At 47.8% G+C, this 24,193-nt stretch overlaps 1 protein-coding gene across 5 annotated transcripts in view; it reads right to left on the bottom strand.

The window, feature by feature from the left end:
* The window catches only part of NRF1 (nuclear respiratory factor 1), a 73,855-nt gene that overhangs the window by 39,497 nt on the left and 10,165 nt on the right, over positions 1–24,193 (bottom strand). For 4 of the 5 annotated variants that reach the window (XM_081023053.1, XM_081023050.1, XM_081023052.1 and 1 more), the window contains exons 2-5: positions 19,216–19,450; positions 16,136–16,250; positions 5,369–5,495; positions 2,548–2,688 (exon numbers count right to left, since the gene is read on the bottom strand). In XM_081023053.1, coding sequence (XP_080879179.1) covers positions 2,548–2,688; positions 5,369–5,495; positions 16,136–16,250; positions 19,216–19,438 — 606 coding nt within the window. In that variant the 5' untranslated portion in view covers positions 19,439–19,450. The remainder of the gene's footprint in view (positions 1–2,547; positions 2,689–5,368; positions 5,496–16,135; positions 16,251–19,215; positions 19,451–24,193) is intronic. The other variant, XM_081023051.1, reaches the window with a different exon arrangement.

Below are 24,193 nucleotides of genomic sequence, written 5' to 3'. Positions count from 1 at the left end.
CAGATCAGGACCACAGCTCAAGAATATAACAGCTTCGCCACGGGGTCCAAGAACAGCAGCATGCGGCTCTTGCAATAACTGCTTCTCGTTTCCAGGTGGATTAATTAGCGGTGCTTGGGAGCCGAGAGTTTTGAGCCACTTGCAAGCGCTTGTTAAGGGCTCTGGAGCCACCGGGGAGACAATCAACGGGGAGCCCTGCATCTCGGCCTGCTCAGGCACGAGGACCTCTCTAATTGCCACCATAACAAGAGTGGAGATCATCAGCTCACCATAGAATCCTGGAGCTGGAAGGGACCGTGCAATGCAGGAATCTATTGTCCCATGTGGGGCTTGAACCCATGACCCAAGAGGCCCTTTTGCTCCGAAAAGCCTTATGTGGACGGGCCAATGCATGTCAGCCAAGGGCAGCGCTGAAGGCCCTATTATTATTATTATTAGTAGTAGTAGTAGTAGTAGTAGTAGTGGTAGTAGTAGTAGTAGTAGTAGTAGTAGTATTTATACCCCGCTCATCTGGCTGGGTTTCCCCAGCCACTCTGAGTGGCTCCCAATCGAGTGTTAAAAACAATACAACATTAAATATTAAAAACTTCCCTAAACAGGGACACAATGTCACCTCAAGCCTCAATTTTAATTTTGGCAACATCCTATCACTGAAGATGCTAAGAACTGAACTGGGTGCTTCTGACTTAGAAGTCACAAGCTCTGCCAAAGTGCTCTAGAAAGCAAGCCTTCTGAGGAACCGTTATTAATAATAATAATAATAATAATAATAATAATAATAATAATAATTTATTTCTATCCCGCCCTCCCCAGCCGGGCTCAGAGCGGCTAACAACAATAAAAGTAACGCAGCATTCTAAAATCAATTCATTCTAAAATCAGTTCAAAATCAAATTAATGGAAACCATTGGGCTAGAGATCTGTGAGGATTACCAAAGGAGGGGGTCAGGCTGTGCCCTGGCCAAAGGCCTGGTGGAACAGCTCCGTCTTGCAGGCCCTGCGGAAAGATGTCAAGTCCTGCAGGGCCCTGGTCTCTTGTGACAGAGCGTTCCACCAGATCGGGGCCACGGCTGAAAAAGCCCTGGCTCTAGTTGAGGCCAGCCTAACCTCCCTATGGCCCGGGACCTCCAAGATGTTTTTGTTTGAAGACCGTAAGGTCCTCCATGGGACATACCAGGAGGGGCGGTCCCATAGCTACGAGGGTCCTAGGCCGCATAGGGCTTTATAGGTTAAAACCAGCACCTTAAACCTGATCCTGTACTCCACAGGGAGCCAGTGCAGCTGGTATAGCACCGGGTGAATGTGATCCTGCGGCGAGGACTCCGTAAGGTTGAGGGAGTCAGGTATGTTTAACCTGAAGACAAGACCACTAAGAGGTAACGTGACAGCCATCTTCAAATATCTGAAGATGGAGCAAGCTTCTTTCCTGCTTCTCCCAGGGGGAGGACCCGAACCAATGGATTCAAATGACAATAAAGGAGATTACGACTAAACATCAGGAAGAACTTTCTTATGGTAAGAGCTGTTCAACAGTGGAACAGGCAATCTCAGAAGGTGGTGGATTCTCCTTCACTGGTGATTTTTAAGCAAAGGTTGGGAGAGGCATGTCTGGAATTCTTTAGTGATTTCTGCACTGCACAGAGTTGAACTAGATAATCCAGGAATGTAAGCTTTTTCTATATGCAGTAACAGCAGCAAGAATACTATTGGCCCAAAAATGGAAGCAAGAAGAATTACCAACGATGGAAGAATGGAGGGTGAAATTAATGGACTATGCGGAACTTGACAAACTAACAGGAAGGATCCGAAACAGGCGGGACCAGAAGTTTACCGAGGACTGGAGTAAATTTACGGATTATTTGAAAAGTATTTGTGGCGACCAGACGATGTTTGAAGGTATGCAAGAAGTTCTGTGAGGAATAATATTAGAAATATTGCAAAAATGGAGAAGGAGACGTGATATGTTAAGAATGTAAAGGCAATATTAAGTTAGGAAATGCGTAAGAAGTGATTAAGACGGAGGATTATCAGAGGTGCTGATGGAAGTCCAATAAGAATGTATTTGTGATAAATTGTGTGGTATGTTCTATAATTTTGTATGTTAAAAACCAACAAAAATATTTTTTAAAAAAGAAAGAGTTGAACTAGATAATCCTTAGGTTCCCTTCTAATTCTTTGATTCTGCAATCCTTCACGGGTGTTATGAGCAAGCCATGCGTCCAATGAGCTGCGCAAAGGAGCAAGGCAAACAGATGCTCCCAGGCAGGTGGGCTGACAAAAATATTGCCTCTGGCTCTGGTTATTCTCCCACACTTTGTAGAAAAAGCAGCATCAATGGGAACACCTTATCTCGTACCGTTTAGCAGAGTCACTGCAGTATCCCCCTGGAGAGAAAGAATTAAGTGTGTCTTGGAGGAGTTGTGTGTGCGACAGAGAAGGCGAGAGGGAGAGATTTTGAGACTAGAGATTCTTCGCTGGAAAAATCAATAGGCTGGAGACAACCAAAGCTCCCCTGAATGGCTTTTTCCACCTTTTCTACTTGCTTACCTGGGTCATCTTGTCCACAGAGACCGGAATCCCGTCGATGGTAAGTGGTGGCAGCTCAGAGTTAACCTCTTGCGGCGCAGGTGCGTGTTCCAACAGAGCGGACTCCAGGTCTTCCAGGATCATGCTCTTGTACTTGCGCACCTGTGGGGAATCGGAAGGGCTCAGGTAAACAATGTGAAGAGCAACAGGAGAGAAGAGGGTGCTAAGTAACGGGAAGGGGGGGGGTGAAAACAACGCCCCAGCTGCCAGATGAAAATACCCACTGGCCCCAAAGCCCTCAGACCAGGAGGGCATTCGAGCGAGATGATGATGAAACTCGGAGCAACACCAAGGAGAGGAGAACTAAAAGGATTTCCAGAGAAGTCTGGAGGCTGGGTAGGACTGTCCCAAACAGCTGCTGGCATGTCTATTCCGGATCCCTTTTGAACCAGCCCTTGCTGGAGGTCTACATCCCTTGAGAGTGAAGACCGTAATAATAATAATAATAATAATAATAATAATAATAATAATGAAATTTTATCTATATCCCGCCCTCCCCAGCCAAAGCTGGGCTCAGAGCAGCTAACAACAGTAAAATAATACAACATTCTAAAATCATTTCAAATCAAATTAATGGCAACCATTGGGCTAGAGTTCTAGGAGGACTGCCAAAGGAGGGAGTCAGGCTGTGCCCTGACCAAAGGCCTGGTGGAACAGCTCTGTCTTGCAGGCCCTGCGGAAAGATGTCAAGTCCCGCAGGGCCCTAGTCTCTTGGGACAGAGTGTTCCACCAGATCGGGGCCAGTACTGAAAAGGCCCTGGCTCTGGTTGAGGCCAGCCTAACCTCCCTGTGGCCCTGGACCTCCAAGATGTTTTTGTTTGAAGACCGCAAGGTCCTCCGTGGGTCATACCAGGAGAGGGGGTCCCATAGGTACGAGGGTCCTAGGCCGTATAGGGCTTTAAAGGTTAAAACCAGCACTGTTGGCAGACAAGCTGGGCGAGAAGATCATTCTCAGGCATCTTTGGGATCAGCCCATGATTTGTTCACTTTTTTAGTTCACTTGCTCATCTTTTATCTCGCCGGTGGCCCTTCTTCCCCTCTAAATAGGACTCTAGGAGCTGAGTCAGGAACGACGCAGCCCAGTGGTTCCCAAACTTTTTTGGCCCACCACCCCCCTTGGTTCCATAAACTCACCCCCAGGCACCCCCTCCCCTCTCCTATAAAAAGGCATTACAGTGGTATCTTGGGTTACAGACACTTCAGGTTACAGACTCCGCTAACCCAGAAATAGTACCTCGAGTTAAGAACTTTGCTTCAGGATGAGAACAGAAATTGGGTGGTGGCGGCGTGGCAGCAGCAGGAGGCCCCATTAGCTAAAGTGGTATCTCAGGTTAAGAACAGTTTCAGGTTAAGAACGGACCCCCAGAACGAAGTAAGTTCTTAACCCGAGGTACCACTGTATTCAGAATAATGGTCTGCACGGCCCACTTAGGAACATAATAGCACAATAAAATTCAAAACAAAAACTATTAATTGCGCTTTTATTCAAAACCCAATTAAAACTATTTTGGTTTAATTAATTCAACAAAACTGAATTACCACATTTAGTAAGTACTTCACTGCTGGGTAAGTTCCAAATGTGACGAAGGGAATAGACTAAGCAATACCAGTTTCCCAATGTCTGTTTTGCTGCGGCAAAGAATTTAGCAATTTCGAAAGATGGATTAGATACCAGCAGAAACTGACGTTGGTAACTGCCTCTTGGTTACACCAAAGTCTGCTTCCATCTGCTTCCATCTTATGACTGGCTCTGCCCCTGCTCTGCCTTTTTGTGGGCCTTGGTAATTTTCAGCTGTCTCAAGTGGGCAACTGACATGAGTTGCAATTCCCAGGAGAGGTCTTGGACTCTCCTTCCTTGGAGGTTTCTCACAGAAGTTGGGTGGCCCTCTGTCATGGGTGCTTTAGCTAAGATTCCTGCAATGCAGCAGGGGGTTGGACTAGATGACCCTTGGGGTCTCTTCCAACTCTACAGTTCTGTGAACCGCCATAATCCAACAAAAAAAGAACCACTGGGGTGTGTGGGGGAATACTAATTCCTCATTCAAAGCTAAACAACAGTATTACCACTAATCTCCTCACATTTCAAGTAACGTAATTAAGCAGCAATTAAGCATCTGCGGACATGGGTGGCACTGTGGGTTAAACCACAGAGCCTAGGACTTGCCAATCAGAAGGTTGGCGGTTCGAATCCCCACGACGGGCTGAGCTCCCGTTGCTTGGTCCCTGCTCCTGCCAACCTAGCAGTTCGAAAGCACGTCAAAGTGGAAGTAGATAAATAGGTACCGCTCCGGTGGGAAGGTAAATGGCGTTTCTGTGCGCTGCTCTGGTTCTCCAGAAGCAGCTTAGTCATGATGGCCACATGACCCGGAAGCTGTACGCCGGCTCCCTCGGCCAATAAAGCGAGATGAGCGCTGCAACCCCAGAGTTGGCCACAACTGGACCTAATGGTCAGGGGTCCCTTTACCTTTAAGCATCTCAGAATGATGTACAGTGGAACCTCGGTTTGCGAAAGTGATCTGTGCGGGAGGCACGTTCGCAACCTGCAGCGCCGCGTCTGCACACGAAGCAATTCGGCGCTTCTGAGCATGCGCAAAGCCCAATTTAGCGCTTCTGCTCATGCGCCGAAACCCAGAAGTAACCCGTTCCAGTACTTCTGGGTTTGGTTTGTCAGTAACCCGAAAATGCGCAACCTGCAGTGTTTGCAACCTGAGGTATGACTGTACGTAACTAAAATAAGTAAGAACCCCAGGAGCAAATCATGCATGGAACTTCAAAGCCTTACCACGTTCTCTAGCGGTGCTGCACCAAACACTTTAAAAACAGGGTTGGGTTTGGAGGGCGAGATGCAGAGGACAATGGCCTGCTGCCCAACGCGGGTGGTGTATTCGTCCAGCGTGGCACGAAGCTTCCTGTTTCAGTGGGCCAAAAAGAAAAGAAGTTATTTCCCTTTAAAGACATTTTACTATACATAAGAACATAGGAAGAGCATCATAGCCAGACACTGGAGAGACCTGTCAGGAGTAAGCATGGACCAATGGTACCAAATAGTATGGGAAACAGCCCTACTAGAAAAATTAACCAATAAACTGAAACTGACACGGGGACAAACAGAAGACGCCTTTACCCCTGTATGGCTCCCCTTTATCACATACACAGCCCAACAAGACAATGACAAGAATCCACCAACAGCATACAAATCAGTATGGCTAACTTGATCCAAAACACCCACCCACCCCACTCACACACGAAAACAAAGATCACCACAGCCAACCACAAATGAATAACCACACCCGAGGCCAACCCCAACCTCTCTCACCACCAAAGGAACACAAGCGAAGAGCAGAGAACCTGCAGAAGCAACGCTGTCACCAAACCCCACATATATTAAGTAAAATAGAAACATCGTCACCCAACCCCACCCCACCCATCTTTCCCCCCCTCCATCTCTTTCCCCCTTTTCTTCCTAATGTCTCAACAAATGAAACTGATTTGTAAAAATGTTACATGGGGGGGGGGGATAATATGAGAGAGAGGCATTGCACACACTTTTGTAAATCAAGAAAATCTTTAATTTAAAAATAAAAAATAAAAAAATAAGAACATAGGAGGGGCCTACTGCTGGACTAGGCCAATGTCCCATCTAGTCCAGCATCCTGTTCTGACAGTGGCCAGCTAGATGCCAGTGGGGAAACCCAAGCAAAAGAAGCCTCTCTCCTCTTGTGGTTTCCAGCAACCAGTATTCTGAAGCATTGCTGCGGAGGGGAGGCAGAGAAGAGCCATCCTGGCTAGGAGCCATCGATAGCCCTCTCCTCCTCCGTGAATTTGTCTAATCCTATCTTAAAAACAAGGCTGTCTATTGTCTCCCTGCTTATTTAACTTGTATGCAGAATTCATCATGCGAAAGGCTGGGCTGGATGAATCCCTAGCCGGAATTAAGATTGCCGGAAGAAATATCAACAACCTCAGATATGCAGATGACACAACCTTGATGGCAGAAAGTGAGGAGGAATTAAAGAAGCCTTTAATGAGGGTGAAAGAGGAGAGCGCAAAATATGGTCTGAAGCTCAACATCAAAAAAACGAAGATCATGGCCACTGGTCCCATCACCTGCTGGCAAATAGAAGGGGAAGAAATGGAGGCGGCAGTGAGAGATTTTTCTTTCTTGGGCTCCATGATCACTGCAGATGGTGACAGCAGCCACGAAATTAAAAGACGCCTGCTTCTTGGGAGAAGAGCAATGACAAACCTAGACAGCATCTTAAAAGCAGAGACATCAGCTTGCCAACAAAGGTCCATATAGTTAAAGCTATGGTTTTCCCAGTAGTGATGTATGGAAGTGAGAGCTGGACCATAAAGAAGGCTGATTGACGAAGAATGGATGCTTTTGAATGATGGTGCTGGAGGAGACTCTTGAGAGTCCCATGCACTGCAAGAAGATCAAACCTCGCCATTTTGAAGGAAATCAGCCCTGAGTGCTCACTGGAAGGACAGATCCTGAAGCTGAGGCTCCAAGACTTTGGCCACCTCATGAGAAGAGAAGTCTCCCTGGAAAAGACCCTGATGTTGGGAAAGATGGAGGGCACAAGGAGAAGGGGACGACGGAGGACGAGATGGTGGGACAGTGTTCTCGAAGCTACCAGCATGAGTTTGACCCAACTGCGGGAGACAGGAGTCAATGTGGGAGCTCCCCTTAACAGCTAAGCTGACTCATTTTGTCAGAACTAGAGATAAGGGACAACAAGCTGGACAAGTTTATGGCAAATTGGTCAGCTTCTGTTGAATATGGTGTGAAGAACTTGCTCTTTCTTGGAGTGGAGGGGAGCAACACCAATATGGGTTTACGAGGTTTTGAAAGGCAGCAACGAATAATGTAATTTATCTTACAAATTAAATGAAGGATTTGCTTCAGTGGCAGGATTTGTGACCTATTTGGTTGCATGCAAATAGGCTGGGTCGCATCCAGCTAAATTCTCTTCTGGGTAGACCAATCCATGTCAATGAACCTTAGTTAGCCAGGTCTGTCCATTCAGAATTGGTCCACTCTGAATATGACTAGCACAACCCAGTGATGTATCACCTTTCTCTGTAGATGAAAAATGCTTAATAATAATAATAATAATAATAATATCATCTATATTGATATCAGGCAGGCACTTTCACTGTACTCTTTCCAGCACCGGCTAAAAAACATTTTTTTTACCCAGATTTATAGAATGCGGATGTGTTTTTCGTTTATTGCTGGTTTAAATTTTTTGAATGTTTTGTTTTTACTATTCATCTTATTGTTTAATTCCTTTTGCAAAGCACTTTGAGGTTTCTGTTTGTTTTTATCTATGTAAACTTCATGAAACGAGCAAACAAAATACCCAGTCACCATGCTTACAGGATAACCTTGGGCTGGTCACTGTATTTCAGGTTAAACTACCTCATACATAGGGTTGTTTTGAGGATAAAATGGCCAGGGCACAAGAGCACGGAAACCTGCTTCAAATTCCCTGGGGAAAAACGTCTCCCTGCTCAAAAGAATGCTTAAAGGGAGATACGAGGAAATAAAGCTGCAAAAGCTTGTTTATAGTGCTAGGATCACCATCATGCAAAAAGCACCCCTCTCTGTACAAACAAGGAACTCTCACGTACGCCCAGGTGTTTCCCTTTGAGTGTTCTGTGAGAAGAGAGTTAGGGCAGCGCAGGGTCTAGGAGAGACACAAGGTGCCGAGTTCAAGTCTTGGCTCTGCCATGAACTCACACAGTGGTCTCAGGCAATCTCCTTTCCCACGGCCTCAGTCTCTACCTCCAAAATACGGGGAGTAATAATACTAGTTCAACTTATCTCACAGGTCTGCTGTACAAATTAAAGATACAGTAAAAGTAAAGGGACCCCTGACCATTAGGTCCAGTCGTGGCCGACTTTGGGGTTGCGGCGCTCATCTCGCTTTATTGGCTGAGGGAGCCGGCGTACAGCTTCCGGGTCATGTGGCCAGCATGACTAAGCCGCTTCTGGCGAACCAGAGCAGCGCCCGGAAACGCCGTTTACCTTCCCGCCGAAGTGGTACCTATTTATCTACTTGCACTGGTGTGCTTTCGAACTGCTAGGTTGGCAGGAGCTGGGACCGAGCAACGGGAGCTCACCCCGTCGCGGGGATTCGAACCGCCGACCTTCTGATCGGCAAGTCCTAGGCTCTGTGGTTTAACCCACAGCGCCACCAACATACAGTAGTGTGTATTAAAAAAACTGCGAGGGAATAGCCTGCAGTGGGACACAGGAAGATGCCTTATGCAGAGTCAGACTATTGGTCCATCTACCTCGGTACCATCTACATTGACTGGCAGAAGCTTGTCCAGAATTTCAGACAGGAGCCTTTTGCTAGATCCAGCACTGAGGGCCTTCTGGTGGTTCTCTCACTGAGAAAAGTGAAGCTACAGGGATATAAGGTCCATGAATAATCACAGTTTAGAGGTCCCGGGCCCTAAGGAAGTCAGATTATCCTCCACCAGGGCCAGGGCCTTCTCAGTGATTGCTCCAACCTGATGGAAAGCTCTGTCCCAGGAGACCAGGGCCCTACAGGATTTAACCTCCTTCTGCAGGGCCTGTAAGACAGAGCTATTCCGCCTGGCTTTCAATATGAACTTAGCCTGATCTTTTATTCCCCTTCCTTCCCTCCCCTTTCCCTTTTTATGAAGATTACCTGCTCTGGGATCCCACAGCTAATTCTCCCCTGGTCTCCTCGCTGACCCAAATAGGACTAATTTAGCCAGCTAGCCCTGGTGATCATCTAATGTTTATTGGATGGAGCTCCCACCTAAATTGATTTTTGAATTCTAAATTTATTGTTATTCACGTTTTATACTGTATTTTATGCTGTTTTTTGTTGCATCAATTAAGTGTTTTAAATTTGTTGTTAGCCGCCCTGAGCCCGGTTTTCTGAACCGGGAAGGGCGGGGTATAAATAAAATTCTTATTCTTATTCTTATTCTCGGTAGCGACTCCCTCCCTGTGGAACACCCTCCCATCAGGTGTCAAGGAGATGAGTAACTATACAACTTTTGGAAGACATCTGAAGGCAGGGAAGCTTCTTAAGGTTTAAGGTTTTATTACAGTTTTTATATGTTGGAAGCCGCCCAGAGTGGCTAGGGCAACCAGTCAGATGGGCGGGTACAAATAATTTATTATTATTATATCCCCAGGGCTATAATAAATGCACCACTTTCTAAATTGCCATGTTTCTGCAGCGGAATATGAAGTACACACCCAAGAGAGTGCCATCTCATTCTTGCTTAAAGGTAAAGGGACCCCTGACCATTAGGTCCAGTCGTGGCTGACTCTGGGGTTGCGGCGCTCATCTCGCTTTACTGGCCGAGAGAGCCGGCGTACATGTGGCCAGCATGACTAAGCTGCTTCTGGCGAACCAGAGCCGTGCATGGAAACGCCGTTTACCTTCCCGCCGGAGTGGTACCTATTTATCTACTTCCACTTTGACGTGCTTTCGAACGGCTAGGTTGGCAGGAGCAGGGACCGAGCAACGGGAGCTCACCCTGTCGTGGGGATTCGAACCGCCGACCTTCTGATCGGCAAGTCCTAGGCTCTGTGGTTTAACCCAGAGCATTAATTTGTGGGTGCAAGAGCTCCAGATCTTGCCAGAGGTTGCTGAATCTCTTCTAAGTCTCTTCAACCTTGCAAATGTGCACAGTGAGTCTGAGGTTAGCCCTCGCTATCCAAGGACAGCCGATTATGTAAACTGATTTTTGGTGTGTTGCAGGAACACGGAAAGCCGACGTGTACCCACAAGCCATGGCCAGGCCCCATCACGCGCATGCAAAACAGGGTGCAAATCATGAAAAGAGCAACTTGTATGCAAATCCGCATATACAAATTAGCACTGGTCCTCTCAACAGACCTGAACGGTGGCCACATGGTTCAAACCAAATCTCTTCCTTTTGCTTCCCTGGATGGGGAGGGAATTCCTAAAATGGTTTCCAGCAACTGGGATTCAGAAACATTGCATAGTCATCGGGGCTACCAGACACTGACAGCCTTATCCTTGCATTTTGCTACTCTCCCATCTCACTTAAGTAACAAAAATATTTTTTGAAATTGCTTAACACAACAGAGAGAGAGAGAGAGAGAGAGAGAGACCCGGATTAAGAATAAAGCATAAAATGATCTAGTTTTTGGAAGTATGGAGACTTGGCATTTCAAACTTGGCTGCATAAAAAAAATTAAACCTTCTGCATCCCATCTTCTCATCAACAGCCCTTCCTCTTCTTTGGCCCCATATGAGTCTTTCCCCATCTCCCTCCAGGTCTTTAACCTGCTGACGACAGCCCATGGGTAGGCAAACTAAGGCCCAGGGGCCGGATGCGGCCCAATCGCCTTCTAAATCCGGCCTGCAGATGGTCCGGGAATCAGCGTGTTTTTACATGAGTATAATGTGTCCTTTTATTTAAAATGCATCTCTGGGTTATTTGTGGGGCCTGCCTGGTGTTTTTACATGAGCAGAATGTGTGCTTTTATTTAAAATTTATGGGTTATTTATGGGACATAGGAATTCGTTCTTTTTTTTTCTTTTTCAAAATATAGTCCGGCCCCCCCACAAGGTCTGAGGAACAGCGGACCGGCCCCCTGCTGAAAAAGTTTGCTGACCCCTGCCTCAGCCACTATGGCCCTCAAGCCCCTCTTATTCCCTCACCTCCATACACACACTTCCTGCCCCTAGTCTCTGTGACCATTTGCTTCCAGAGCTCAAATTAAAGGAGGGCTAGCCCCCTTAGCAATTAAAATATTTATTTTTTAAGGAGACCACAGGGAGAGTCATAATTTGGCTAAAATTGGCAGGAGTTGTCTTTGTCCATGGAGTTTTCTTGGCAGGGATACTGGAGTGGCTTGCCGGTTCCTGCTCCAGGTGGATCACGTTTGGTCAAAACTCTCCACTATGACCTGTCCATCTTGGGTGGCCCTGCACGGCATAGCTCATAGCTTCTCTGAATTATTCAAGCCCCTTTGCCACGGCAAGGCCGAAGAATTGATGCTTTTGAATTCTGGTGCTGGAGGACTCTTGAGAGTCCTATGGACTGCAAGAAGATCAAACCTATCCGTTCTGAAGGAAATCAGCCCTGAGTGCTCACCGGAAGGACAAATCCTGAAGCTGAGGCTCCAAGACTTTGGCCACCTCATGAGAAGAGAAGTCTCCCTGGAAAAGACCCTGATGTTGGGAAAGATGGAGGACACAAGGAGAAGGGGACGACAGAGGACGAGATGGTGGGACAGTGTTCTCGAAGCTACCAGCATGCGTTTGACCAAACTGCGGGAGGCAATGGAAGACAGGAGTGCCTGGTGTGCTCTGGTCCAGGGGGTCACGAAGAGTCGGACAAGGCTAAACGACTAAACAACAACAACAAGCAGGAGTTGGGGGTGCGAATTATGGATTTCATTAAGACTTCCCTACATCTCCTTCAGTTGAACCTTTCACTTCCACTGCTTCAGTTGTACTGATTTTTCTGCCTCCTGTGACTGACTTTTCCTCTTAGCAGTGTCAGCATTCACAAACATTCTGCAGCATATAGAATCGTAAGAGTTGGAAGGGACCCTGAGGATCATTTAGTTCCACTCCCTGCAATGCAGGAATACGCAGCTGTCCCTTACAGGGACTGAACCTGCAACCTTGGCGTTATCAGCACCACGCTCTAACCAATCACAGCAAATCAATCCGCAGGGTGGGAGCTCTCATTCAGGGAACAGCCAGATTTTAGGCTGCGGTCACTGGAATTGCAAATCTATGCCACTCCCCTAGATTTGAATTGTATTGCTGTATTGTTTTTAACACTCGACTGGGAGCCGCCCAGAGTGGCTGGGGAAAATATAATAATAATAAGAATAACAATAACAATAACAATAATAATAATAATAATAATTTTGAGCAAGGTTTTCCCCCACCCTGAGCAGTCCAGCTCTATCAGAAAGAACAAAGTTCTGCGACCTATTGTCTGATGAAACTAAGAGCAAATTGGAAGAAAACTCTTTTAAATGGTGTGGGGGGGGGGAGAGGGACATTCAAATTTTGCCCAAAAACTTTTATGCATGTTCCACAAGGGAGGAAAGAAGCCCTGGGACTGCAAACCTGCTTGAATAATCCCACCGGCACCAAGCCGCGTTGAGCAAGACTCGGCAACACATTGCAACAGCAGGCTGAGGGAAATGAATCTGCCCAGCTGAACGTTGCATCAGAGTGCCCCTAGAGGAAGAGAGCCTTTCATGGGAACAGAAGCGTTCTCAACTAGCAGCTAACTTCTTTCTTCTTTGAGACGCTGCAATGCGCATTCCTAGAGAGGCCGTCATTTGCATCATCCCACAGACCCGAGAGTGACTGGGTCATCACCTTGCGACTTCCAGCACCGGAAGACGGGTCGACATGCAACTATCGAAGGCGAGCACAACCATTATGGCATTCACAACGGTTTGAAATTTCAGGTGTCAACAATTCCCACTAAGTTGAATGCCAAGGCTTTTCTGGCTGTGCTCATCTCACTCTTCGGCAGTGTTTTACCCGAAGCCATTTTCAGGAAAGTGGCAGGAGAAGAAAGATCTTACAGATCGAGCTTTTCTCCCAATTTGGAAAGTTCTGGCTGTGTGCCACGCTTTGCAGCATCCCTGAAGGAAATCTCAAGGATATGCACAGGCGAGGCTGAGAGGAGGACGCCAGAGTCACTAAGAGCAAAACATTCCTCCTCTTTTGTGAAGGCCTGACTCTGCAACCCCATTTTGCATGCACTTCCAGACAGGCCTTTTGAGAAGAGACCTATGCAGGGGCAGAAGAAGGGGGTGCGGTAGGGACGGGCCGCCCCAGGTGTCACCACCGAGGGGGGTGACAAAATGCCGGGCGGCACTCACCGCAGGGCCTGCAGTGTACCCAAGCCACGCGTCTCTTCTGGGAGACACAGTGGCTTGAGCACGCACAGGGTCTGTGCTGCCCAAATGGTCCGCCTGCTGCCTCCCCCCCCCAAGCTGTAGGGCAGCTGAGTGGGAGGAGGCAGGAAGACTCTGGAGGCCCCACGGTGAGCCCTACGGGCGCGCCACCCCAGGCACCCTAGCGGCTTCCTCTGCCACTGGGCCTATGGCACATGAGCAGATTGCTGTTGTTGTTGTTTAGTTGTTTAGCCGTGTCTGACTCTTCGTGACCCCCTGGACCAGAGCACGCCAGGCACTCCTGTCTTCCACTGCCTCCCGCAGTTTGGTCAAACTCATGCTGGTCTCTTAGAGAACACTGTCCCACCATCTTGTCCTCTGTCGTCCCCTTCTCCTTGTGCCCAACATCTTTCCCAACATCAGAGTCTTTTCCAGGGAGTCTTCTCTTCTCACGAGGTGGCCAAAGTCTTGGAGCCTCAGCTTCAGGATCTGTCCTTCCAGTGAGCACTCAGGGCTGGTTTCCTTCAGAATGGAGAGGTTTGAGAGCTTGCAGCTGTCACAGATTACAATCGTGGGAATAGGCTTGTGACCTTGTAGGACAATGTATTCAGAAGCTCTGTTGTGTGCTCTCTGTAAAACAAATGCTCTACTGGAACAGTTAACTGAGAAGACGGATTTGATGAATAATGCGGTCAGAATTTTTGAACAGGCAGTGGGAAACTATATGGAGCCCACCCAGGAATTAAATCAGGCGTGTGCCCTGACAGAACAGATGAGAGAAGAGGATGTTGCGGAATCTTGGGCGCCAGAGATGGAGGGAGCTGCGGCCCAGCAGGAACATGAGCTTTTGGATTTGACAAATGAACTTGGAAAAAGCCAGATTAGGAAAGATAAAGTTTGGACTGGTTTGGAAATGAGGGGTTGGATAGACCCCCCTATGCAGGGATGTTTGGACTTTCCGAGTCTGGCAATGGGCCGTGAGATGTTTGGAGCTGTGGGGGCTCTCAATTTTGGAGGGATTCTGAAACATGTTTTTAAATACCAGAATGGAGAGGTTTGATCTTCTTGCAGTCCATGGGACTCTCAAGAGTCTCCTCCAGCACCAGAATTAAAAAGCATCCATTCTTCGGCGATCAGCCTTCTTTATGGTCCAGCTCTCACTTCCATACATCACTACTGGGAAAACCATAGCTTGAACTATACGGACCTTTGTTGGCAAGGTGATGTCTCTGCTTTTTAAGATGCTGTCTAGCTTTGCCATTGCTTTTCTCCCAAGAAGCAGGCGTCTTTTAATTTCATGACTGCTGTCATGGGCAGATAGATACCAGGAAATTAAATGCTAAGGCCAACATGGGGTGAACGAAGCAAGTCACAGTGGCCCGGTTTGCACATGACACAAAGCCAATTCAAGGCTTATCACGAGTGTACAGACTCCCAGAGAGGAAATGGCAGCTGCTTTACTCGTCCTCTGGTCCTGCTGGCGATGTGCTGCTATGAGCTATGCCATGGTTTGGATTAGCATGTTGCACATGAGCCCAGGCTTGTGCTTTGTCTGCTACAGACAAGTGGCAAGTCACGGAACAAACCTTGGCTACAGCATGTGGTTTACCTGGAGATGACTACTCTAATAATAATAATAATTTTTTTTTAAAAAAAAATTATACCCCACGCTCCCCAGCCGAGACCGGGCTCAGGGTGGCTAACGCCCGATATAAAAAACCATAATTGATGGAAATACAACTTAAAAACAAGATTAAAATACAACATTAACAGCCTCTAGGGAAACTGTGCCCCACCCAGAAGTTCAACAACCCCAGCTGCCATCAGACCCCCCCTCCTAGCACAGCCAATGGTCAGGGGAGTGGGTGGGAATTATTGTCCAGCAAAATCTGGAGGGACACAGGTTCCCCATCCATGGCTCTATAGGTATGGGGAAGAAGGACGTATGATGGGTCACTCATTCATCAGTCTGGCTCAGATGGTGACCCTGGAGGTTCAAGGACTTTATCCTGCTGGTGGAGGCGGCAGGGAGGGAGAAACCACACCTTTCGTCCTGAAACTTGGAGATTGAAAGATGGCTGTGGAGCACTGGGCACTACGGGGCTCAGACCACGGGCCACTGATTCCCAACACTCTACACTGCTGGAATCGCAGGCAGGTGGAGGGAAGTGCAAGGATACTTCCAAGCTGAAATTCTCCTGGTCCTGGGAAACAGGACTTCAGAGAACCGATCCCACGCCTCTACCTGCTGCAAGCCTGGACAAACTGCTTTTGAAGGAAACCACGAGACTCTTCCACTGTATATTGAGGCTATTTGTCCCTGGCTGCTTGCCATCCTGTTAAGTCATGGGGAGTTGGGTCTTGTCAAGCGCTGGACCCTGAGCACCTGATATACACAAAAGAGATCTCTTCTTCAAGACAGCATAGAGTGAAACTGTGGGATTCACTCCCGCAAGGGGGCAGAGATGACCACTGACTTGGACTACCTAGGGCCACATTGCTCACTTGGGTAGAGCGTGAGACTCTTCTCTTGGGTAGCAGGGACGACAAAGACCCCTCTCTACCCCCAAACCTTGGAGAACTACTCCAAGTTGGAGGAGACAATGCCGGGCCAGTGTAAGGCAGTTTTCTGCGTTCAGACGCTCTTACCGTAACAAACGCGTCTGCTGCCTCTTGCGGATCGATGGGTTGGACTCAAAGACGTGAGGGCGTTTCCTTTTCTTGCCTGTCGCCACGGCAGCGGCAGCGGCCATTCCCACAGGGCCTGCGGACGAGAGATGGGTTTTGAATATTGGGTGGGCCACAGGCCGAAGACACCATAGGCCATAAATGCTACAGCAAGCTATAGGTGAGATGCCACAGAATATCTGAGAGGTTAAGAAAAGCTGAACAAATCCACAGACATTTATGACATACTTATGCACTGGTAACTTCAAGGTTGGATTGGTGCAATGCGCCCTAAGGTACCAAAATATAAGACCCCGTACAATTTCTCCTTCAAAGGCATCAGAAGCCTGCTCCACAATAACTCAGAGCAAGGGCTTTCAGTTTTGCCTCCTCGGGGAAACAGGATCACTGCTGAGATATGACAGGTGCCCCATCTGTGTTTTCCAAAGACAACTGGAGAGTCTTTCGTACTGTTTCTCAAACTATATTTAGTTGGATTTTTGTATTGTTTTCAAAACTATTTTTTAGCTGTGCTTGGGACGCAGGTGGCGCTGGGGGTTAAACCACAGAGCCTAGGGCTTGCTGATCAGAAGGTCGGCGGTTCGAATCCCCACGACGGGGTGAGCTCCCGTTGCTCGGCCCCTGCTCCTGCCCACCTAGCAGTTCGAAAGCACGTCAAAGTGCAAGTAGATAAATAGGTACCACTCTGGCGGGAAGGTAAATGGTGTTTCCATGCACGGCTCTGGTTCGCCAGAAGCGGCTTAGTCATCCTGGCCACATGACCCAGAAGCTGTACGCCGGCTCCCTCGGCCAGCAAAGCGAGATGAGCGCCGCAACCCCAGAGTCAGTCACGACTGGACCTAATGGTCAGGGGTCCCTTTACCTTTACTATGGTATATTTGCAAATTGCCTCACATGAAAGGCAATTCATAAGTTAATTAAACAATGACAATGATGTATTTGTTGGTCTTTAAAGTTGGCTGCAACTTTAAGAACGGTAACTTTATGAATGTGTGATTGAGCTTGCTTTTCCCTCTTCCCTCCCACTCCTTTTTCCTCATGCGTCATGCTCTTTTAGGTTGTGATGTGAAGGTGGGGACTGTCTCATTTCCGTAAGCCACTCTGAGAACCTTTTTGGCTAAAGAGTGGAGTATAAATTCTTTAAATAAATAAACAGCACCATTAGACAAATACAACTATCCTTCCGGGTATAATTTCAATAGCAATTATTTCACGCAGTATCTTTCTCCATGCATATGTTCCTAAAATCACCCTACAGGTTATTATTCATTGTAAACAGGGTGGATTTAGAACCCTAACGAAGTTAGAACCCTAACATGGAGATATCAGATGAGAAAGAAACATTGTCAGTCGCAATAGCTGTACTGCCCTCTGCTGGTTGCAGCTTCACATTAGAAAATCTGGCTTGAGGACGTGAGTAAAATGTCCCCAAAAATGCAGATGAGGGTGGAAAGGGTTCCCCTTCCCGGGACTGGTTTTTAAAGACAAGATTCCAGGGCAGTTCTGACAGCAAGGTACAGACCAGTCAAATCACGAAAGTGTGTGTGCCTGCATTAGTTCTTTGCTCAAATGTACGATTGTTTTGAAATAAATTGCATTGCTCCTTCTTCTTGTTGTTGTTTAGTTGTGTCCTAGTCTTTATAACCCTGTACCTTCTTCCAGAGGGACATGGGTGGTGCTATGGGTTAAACCACAGAGCCTAGGGCCATTTACCTTCCCGCTGGAGCGGTACCTATTTATCTACTTGCACTCTGACGTGCTTTCAAACTGCTAGGTGGGCAGGAGCAGGGACCGAGCAATGGGAGCTCACCCCGTCGCGGGGATTCAAACCGCCGACCTTCTGATCGGCAAGCCCTAGGCTCTGTGATTTAGACCACAGCGCCACCTGCGTACCTTAAAATAGCTAGATGCACTTAAACTGCCCAAACTGTTCAGTTGACCCTTGTGAAAAATCAACCCGGATAGAAAAAGACCCTCCCTTTCGCATCAGTCTCTTCCACCAGGTGCCAGAAGTGAAGCTCGCACCCAGGGATACGTAAATAGATTGCGGGTGGTTATCAGAACATAATCAACCATCAAAAAAATGAATGGGGCAGAGTATTTTCTAAGGGTGCAGCGCTCTTTGTGAATCAAGAGGTTGTTTTGTTTTGTTTTGCTTTGTTGCTTTTCATGCATGTTACATGCCTAAGGGACTGGAAGAAGCCTCTGTGACTGGCAAGTAAACCCCACTGAAGTCTTCTCAGAGTTTGGACTTACTTATTTTTTGCTCTATAAGACTCACTTTTTCCCTCCTAAAAAGTAAGGGGAAATGTGTGTGCGTCTTATGGAGCGAATGCAGGCTGCGCAGCTATCCCAGAAGCCAGAACAGCAAGAGGGATTGCTGCTTTCACTGCACAACGATCCCTCTTGCTGTTCTGGCTTCTGAGATTCAGAATATTTTTTTTTCTTGTTTTCCTCCTCCAAAAACTAGGTGTGTCATGTGGTCTGGTGCGTCTTATAGAGCGAAAAATACTGTACATCCTGAAATATTAACATGGCCACATCCTTTGACCTGGAAAGGGGCCCAAGGAAATGCTTCCGTGCTCAGTACAGTGATACCTCTGGTTGCAAACGGGATCCATTCCGGAGGCCCGTTCTCAACATGAAAGGAACGCAACCCGCAGCGGCACATCTGCGCATGCACGGGTTGCGATTTGCTGCTTCTGCACATGACGTCATTTTGCACGTCTGCGCATACGGCGATACCCAGAAGTAACCCTTTCCGGTACTTCCAGGTCGCAACCTGAAAGAACACAACATGAAGCGGGCGTAACATGAGTTATGACTATACGAGTATTTTCTTCCACCAAAATAAAAAACAACAACTATGGGTATCAATTCTAACATTTGGGATCCCCTAAGAATTTTGGGCCTCTTCCTTGGGCACCTGTGGCCAACTCTGCACAGCCTAGTCAAGTCTCGATGTGAAAGGGAGGAAGAAATGCTATGCAGGAAAACAGGAAAACAGTGGGGGGAAACAGGATAGGGCGCCAGCAATGTACCTGCAGCAGCCAGGTGGGCGGTCACCTCATCAGTAGCCGTGGAGTTGAGGATGTCCGAGTCATCGTAGGAAGTGTCCTCAGGGGAAGAGGGCGAGTCTTCGTCCGCGCTGAGCATGCTGTGCTCCGTGTACGTGGCCACGTGGACCTGCTGCACCTGTTGGGCCACGGCGTGGGCCTCGATGGTGGCCATGTGCTCCGTCTGCGTCACTGTGTGTTCCTCCATCGGTAGCTACTGCTAGAGGAAAGGAGATACAGGAGGGGAGAGAAATCAGGCGGAGGAAGAAAAAGTGAAGTCTGAAATATCCATTCCTGACACTTATCTCAAAGATCAGAACCTAGAACAGGAGGGGATCTTGAAGAGGTGGAATCACAGGTGGGAAAAGCACTGGTGTGCTCAGGACCTGCTTGTGGGAGCCCCAGGGGCACTGTAAGTACAGGGCTGGGTGGGCCTTTGGTCTGATCCAGCAGTCAAGCTTTTCTTATGTTCTTATGACTGCTAAACCTGCATTGCGACCTGACTGGCTAGTGACAAAACACGCAGGCTGACGCGTCTCAGGTGTCACTGGCTGAGCGTGGCCCCTGATGTGACTGTCTCCCTCCCCCTAGATTCAGGTAGGTAGCCGTGCTGGTCTGACAAAGTAGAAATAAAAAATAAAAATAAAATAAAAATAAAATTGTCCTGTAGCACCTTAGAGACCAACTAAGTTTGTTCTTGGTATGAGCTTTCGTGTGCATACCAAGAACAAACTTAGTTGGTCTCTAAGGTGCTACTGGACAATATTTTTATTTTTTATATATATTCCCTCCCCCTATTCATAGAATCATAGAATTGTAGAGTTGGAAGGGACCCCGTGGGTCATCTATTCTAATCCCTTGCAATGCAGGAATCTCAACTAAAGCATCCATGACAGAGGGCTATCCAGCCTCCAAGGAAGGAGAGTCCACAACCTCCCGAAGGAGACTGTAAATAAATAAATATACCCCGCCCATCTGGCTGGGCCACCCCAGCCACTCTGGGCGGCTTCCAACAAAATATTAAAATACAGTAATGCATCAAACATGAAAAGCTTCCCTGAACAGGGCTGCCTTCAGATGTCTTCTAAAAGTTTGGTAGTTGTTGTTCTCTTTGACATCTGGTGGGAGGGCGTTCCACAGGGCAGGTGCCACCGCCGAGAAGGCCCTCTGCCTGGTTCCCTGTAACTTGGCTTCTCGCAGGGAGGGAACCGCCAGAAGGCCCTTGGAGCTGGACCTCAGTGTCTGGGCAGAACGATGGGGGTGGAGACGCTCCTTCAGATATACTGGATTTATAATTAAAAGACAAGGAACGGCTCCTCTTTCAGACATCAGAGCAACCCCTCTTCAGGGGCGTAATCTAAAACCCGAAGTTAAAACGGCACTGTAACTTAAAATCCTAAAGAACAGGATGAAGGCCTCATTCAGTATTCATGCGTTTCCTTTCCCAAGCAGTCAGGTTTCATGTTATACATGTGGTGTGAAGGTCGCTAATGCACCTTAAAGCATTGGGTTGTGCCCTGATTATTCACCGTTATAACAGAGGCAGCGTGGCTCATCGGATGTACAAACCAGGCATGATCCTTCAGGGGCAATCTGTTGGGGACTGAATGCTGGCAGTGAGTTAGGCCAGAGCCAAGTGGGCCACTTCACTTTCTCTACCACCCGCCCCTCCGTAGTGCCAGGAGAAGGAAGATCAGTCTCACCAGAGGTCTGAACTAATGCAGTCATACCTCGGGTTACAGCCGCTTCAGGTTGCATTTTTTCGGGTTACAGACCACCGAAACCCGGAAGTACCGGAACGGGTTACTTCCAGGTTTTGGCGGTCGCACATGCACAGAAGCGCTAAATCGCGCTTTGCACATGTGCAGAAGCGCTAAATCACGCTTTGCACATGTGCAGAAGCGCCGAATCGCAACCCGCACGTGCACAGACGCAGGTTGCGAGCGCTGCTGGTTGCGGACATGCATCCCGCATGGATCACGTTCGCAACCGGAGCGTCCACTGTAATTGCTTGCAGGACATCCCCACTCCTTCCATCGCTTTATTAATGTAAGAACATAAGAAAAGCCTGCTGGATCAGGCCAGCAGCCAGTCATGCCCAGAATCCTGTTCTCACAGTGGCCAACCAGATCCCTGTGGGAAACCCACAAGCAGGATTTGAGCGCAAGATCAACTCTTCTCCTCCTGTGATTTCTTGCAGCCGATATTTGGAATCATTGCTGCCTCCTAACTTTGGAAGCAGAGCAGAGCCTTCATAGCTAGCAGCCACTGGAGTCATCTCCTCCATTAATTTGTCTAATCCTCTTTTAAAATTGTCCAAGTCAGTTGCCATGACTGTCTCTTGTGGGAGGGAGTTCCATAGTTCAACTATGTGCAGCGTGAAGAAATACCTTCTTTTTTTCTGTCCTGAACCAACTCAGCTTCGTTGGATATCCACAAGTTCAGAGTGGTGCATGCTCTAGTTATCTCCCGCTTGGACTACTGCAATGCGCTCTACCTTTGAAGGTGACCCGGAAACTACAACTAATCCAGAATGCAGCAGCTAGACTGGTGACTGGGAGCAGCCGCCGAGACCATATAACACCGGTCTTGAAAGACTTACATTGGCTCCCAGTACGTTTCTGAGCACAATTCAAAGTGTTGGTGCTGACCTTGAAAGCCATAAACGGCCTCGGTCCAGTATATCTGAAGGTTATAGGGAACCAGGCAGAGGGCCTTCTCGGTAGTGGCGCCCTCCCTGTGGAACGCCCTCCCACCAGATGTCAAAGAAAACAACTACCACCAGACTTTTAGAAGACATCTGAAGGCAGCCCTGTTTAGGGAAGCTTTTAATGTTTAATAGGTTATTGTATTTTGGTGTTCTGTTGGAAGCCGCCCAGAGTGGCTGGGGAAACACAGCCAGATGGGCAGGGTATAAATAATAAATAAATAAATAATAATAATAATAATAATAATAATAATAATAATAATGTATTGCAAAAGAGGGAGAAAGACTTCTCTGCATTCTCTATGCCAGGCTTCCTCAAACTCGGCCCTCCAGATGTTTTGAGACTAAAAGGTAAAGGTAAAGGTACCCCTGCCCGTACAGGGGGCCAGTCTTGCCAGACTCTAGGGTTGTGCGCTCATCTCACTCTATAGGCCGGGAGCCAGCGCTGTCCGCAGACACTTCCGGGTCACGTGGCCAGCGTGACAAAGCTGCTCTGGCGAGCCAGCGCAGCACACGGAACGCCGTTTACCTTCCCGCTAGTAAGCGGTCCCTATTTATCTACTTGCACCCGGGGGTGCTTTCGAACTGCTAGGTTGGCAGGCGCTGGGACCGAATGACGGGAGCGCACCCCGCCGAGGGGATTCGAACCGCCGACCATGCGATCGGCAAGTCCTAGGCGCTGAGGTTTTACCCACAGCGCCACCCGTAGTTTTGAGACTACAGTTCCCTTAATCCCTGACCACTGGTCCTGCTAGCTAGGGATCATGGGAGTTGTAGGCCAAAAACATCTGGAGGGCTGAGTTTGAGGAAGCCTGCTCTGTGCCATAGCACAATTTTAATGAATTTCTATCATGTCCACTCTTTCTTCATGGAGGAACTACTCCATCTCCTTGATCATTTTCGGTTACCCTTTTCTGAACCTTCTCCAACACTGCAATGTCCTTTTTAAGTTGTGGCTATTAGAACTATACACAATATTCCAACTGCAGTTGCCCAATAGGTTTGTATTATGGCATTATAATACTGACAGTTTTTATTTTCAGTCCCTTTCCCAATGATCCCTAGCAACAGAAAGCAACCACAAACACAGAACGAGATTTCTAAGAATACTTCAGAACGGAGAGCAGATGTGGGGGTGGAATGGGAAATGGGCCTTTGTATCCTTTGTCTTGGTTCCATGTCCGTTTTCTAAGATGCTGCTTTGCCAAGTTTTTTTATATAATAAATATATGAAACACACACAAAACACTGCAGTTGCACTGTATAAAAAGAATCACAGAACGCTAAAAGCTAACAATCCATTTTCTTTGTAATAACGAAGGCTAATTAGCCTTCAGTCACCAATTAGTACCAGCAAGTTTGGTAAGATTACTGATGGGGTTACATAACTAGAAGCTTATGTTACAAGGCTGTGTGGGTAGAAAACGCAGGTGCTAAAAATTACCTGTTCTTAAACTGATAAAATTTAGTGAAAACATAATGCGGAAATACAGCTTTTGTGTCCATCGAGCTGTGCGCATAGCTTAAAATGCTTGAGAACCTAACATTGGGTGGACAATATGAGAGATGGATGGGCCCATGCTCTGGTGTGGTCCAGAAAAACTTCAACCAAACCTGTGGGTACCATCTGATGCTGACTCCAGACATCTGTTTGTGCAACTCTCCCCTCTCCTCTCCCCTGAAGCCCCTCTGCCCAACATCTTCTCCAGAAGTTTGGAGGACTTTCTGGAGAAGATTTTGAGGGTGCCCTTGGAGAGGAAAGGAAAGTCCCTTTTTTAAGTAGAACTCCCCAGGCTCAGTGTCTGGATGCAACTCCATTTGTTTAACCAGACATTCGAACAGAATTTGGGTTGTTCTGAAATATGGGTTAAAGGTAAAGGGACCCCTGACCATTAGGTCCAGTCGTGACCGACTCTGGGGTTGCGGCGCTCATCTCGCTTTATTGGCCGAGGGAGCCGGCATACAGCTTCCGGGTCATGTGGCCAGCACGACTAAACCGCTTCTGGAGAACCAGAGCAGTGCACGGAAACGCCGTTTACCTTCCCGCCGGAGCGGTACCTATTTATCTACTTCCACTTTGACGTGCTTTCGAACTGCTAGGTTGGCAGGAGCAGGGACCGAGCAACGGGAGCTCACCCTGTCGCAGGGATTCGAACCGCCGACCTTCTGACCAACAAGTCTGTGGTTTAACCCACAGCGCCATCTGCGTCCCCGAAATACGGGTACCATATCCTTAATTCCCCAAGAACTCTAGTG

Source organism: Podarcis pityusensis, assembly GCF_964106645.2.
Source record: "Podarcis pityusensis genome assembly, chromosome: 10".
Lineage (NCBI taxonomy): Eukaryota > Metazoa > Chordata > Lepidosauria > Squamata > Lacertidae > Podarcis > Podarcis pityusensis.
The sequence above is the reverse complement of the archived record's forward strand: the minus strand, read 5'-3'. Positions and strand labels throughout refer to the sequence as shown.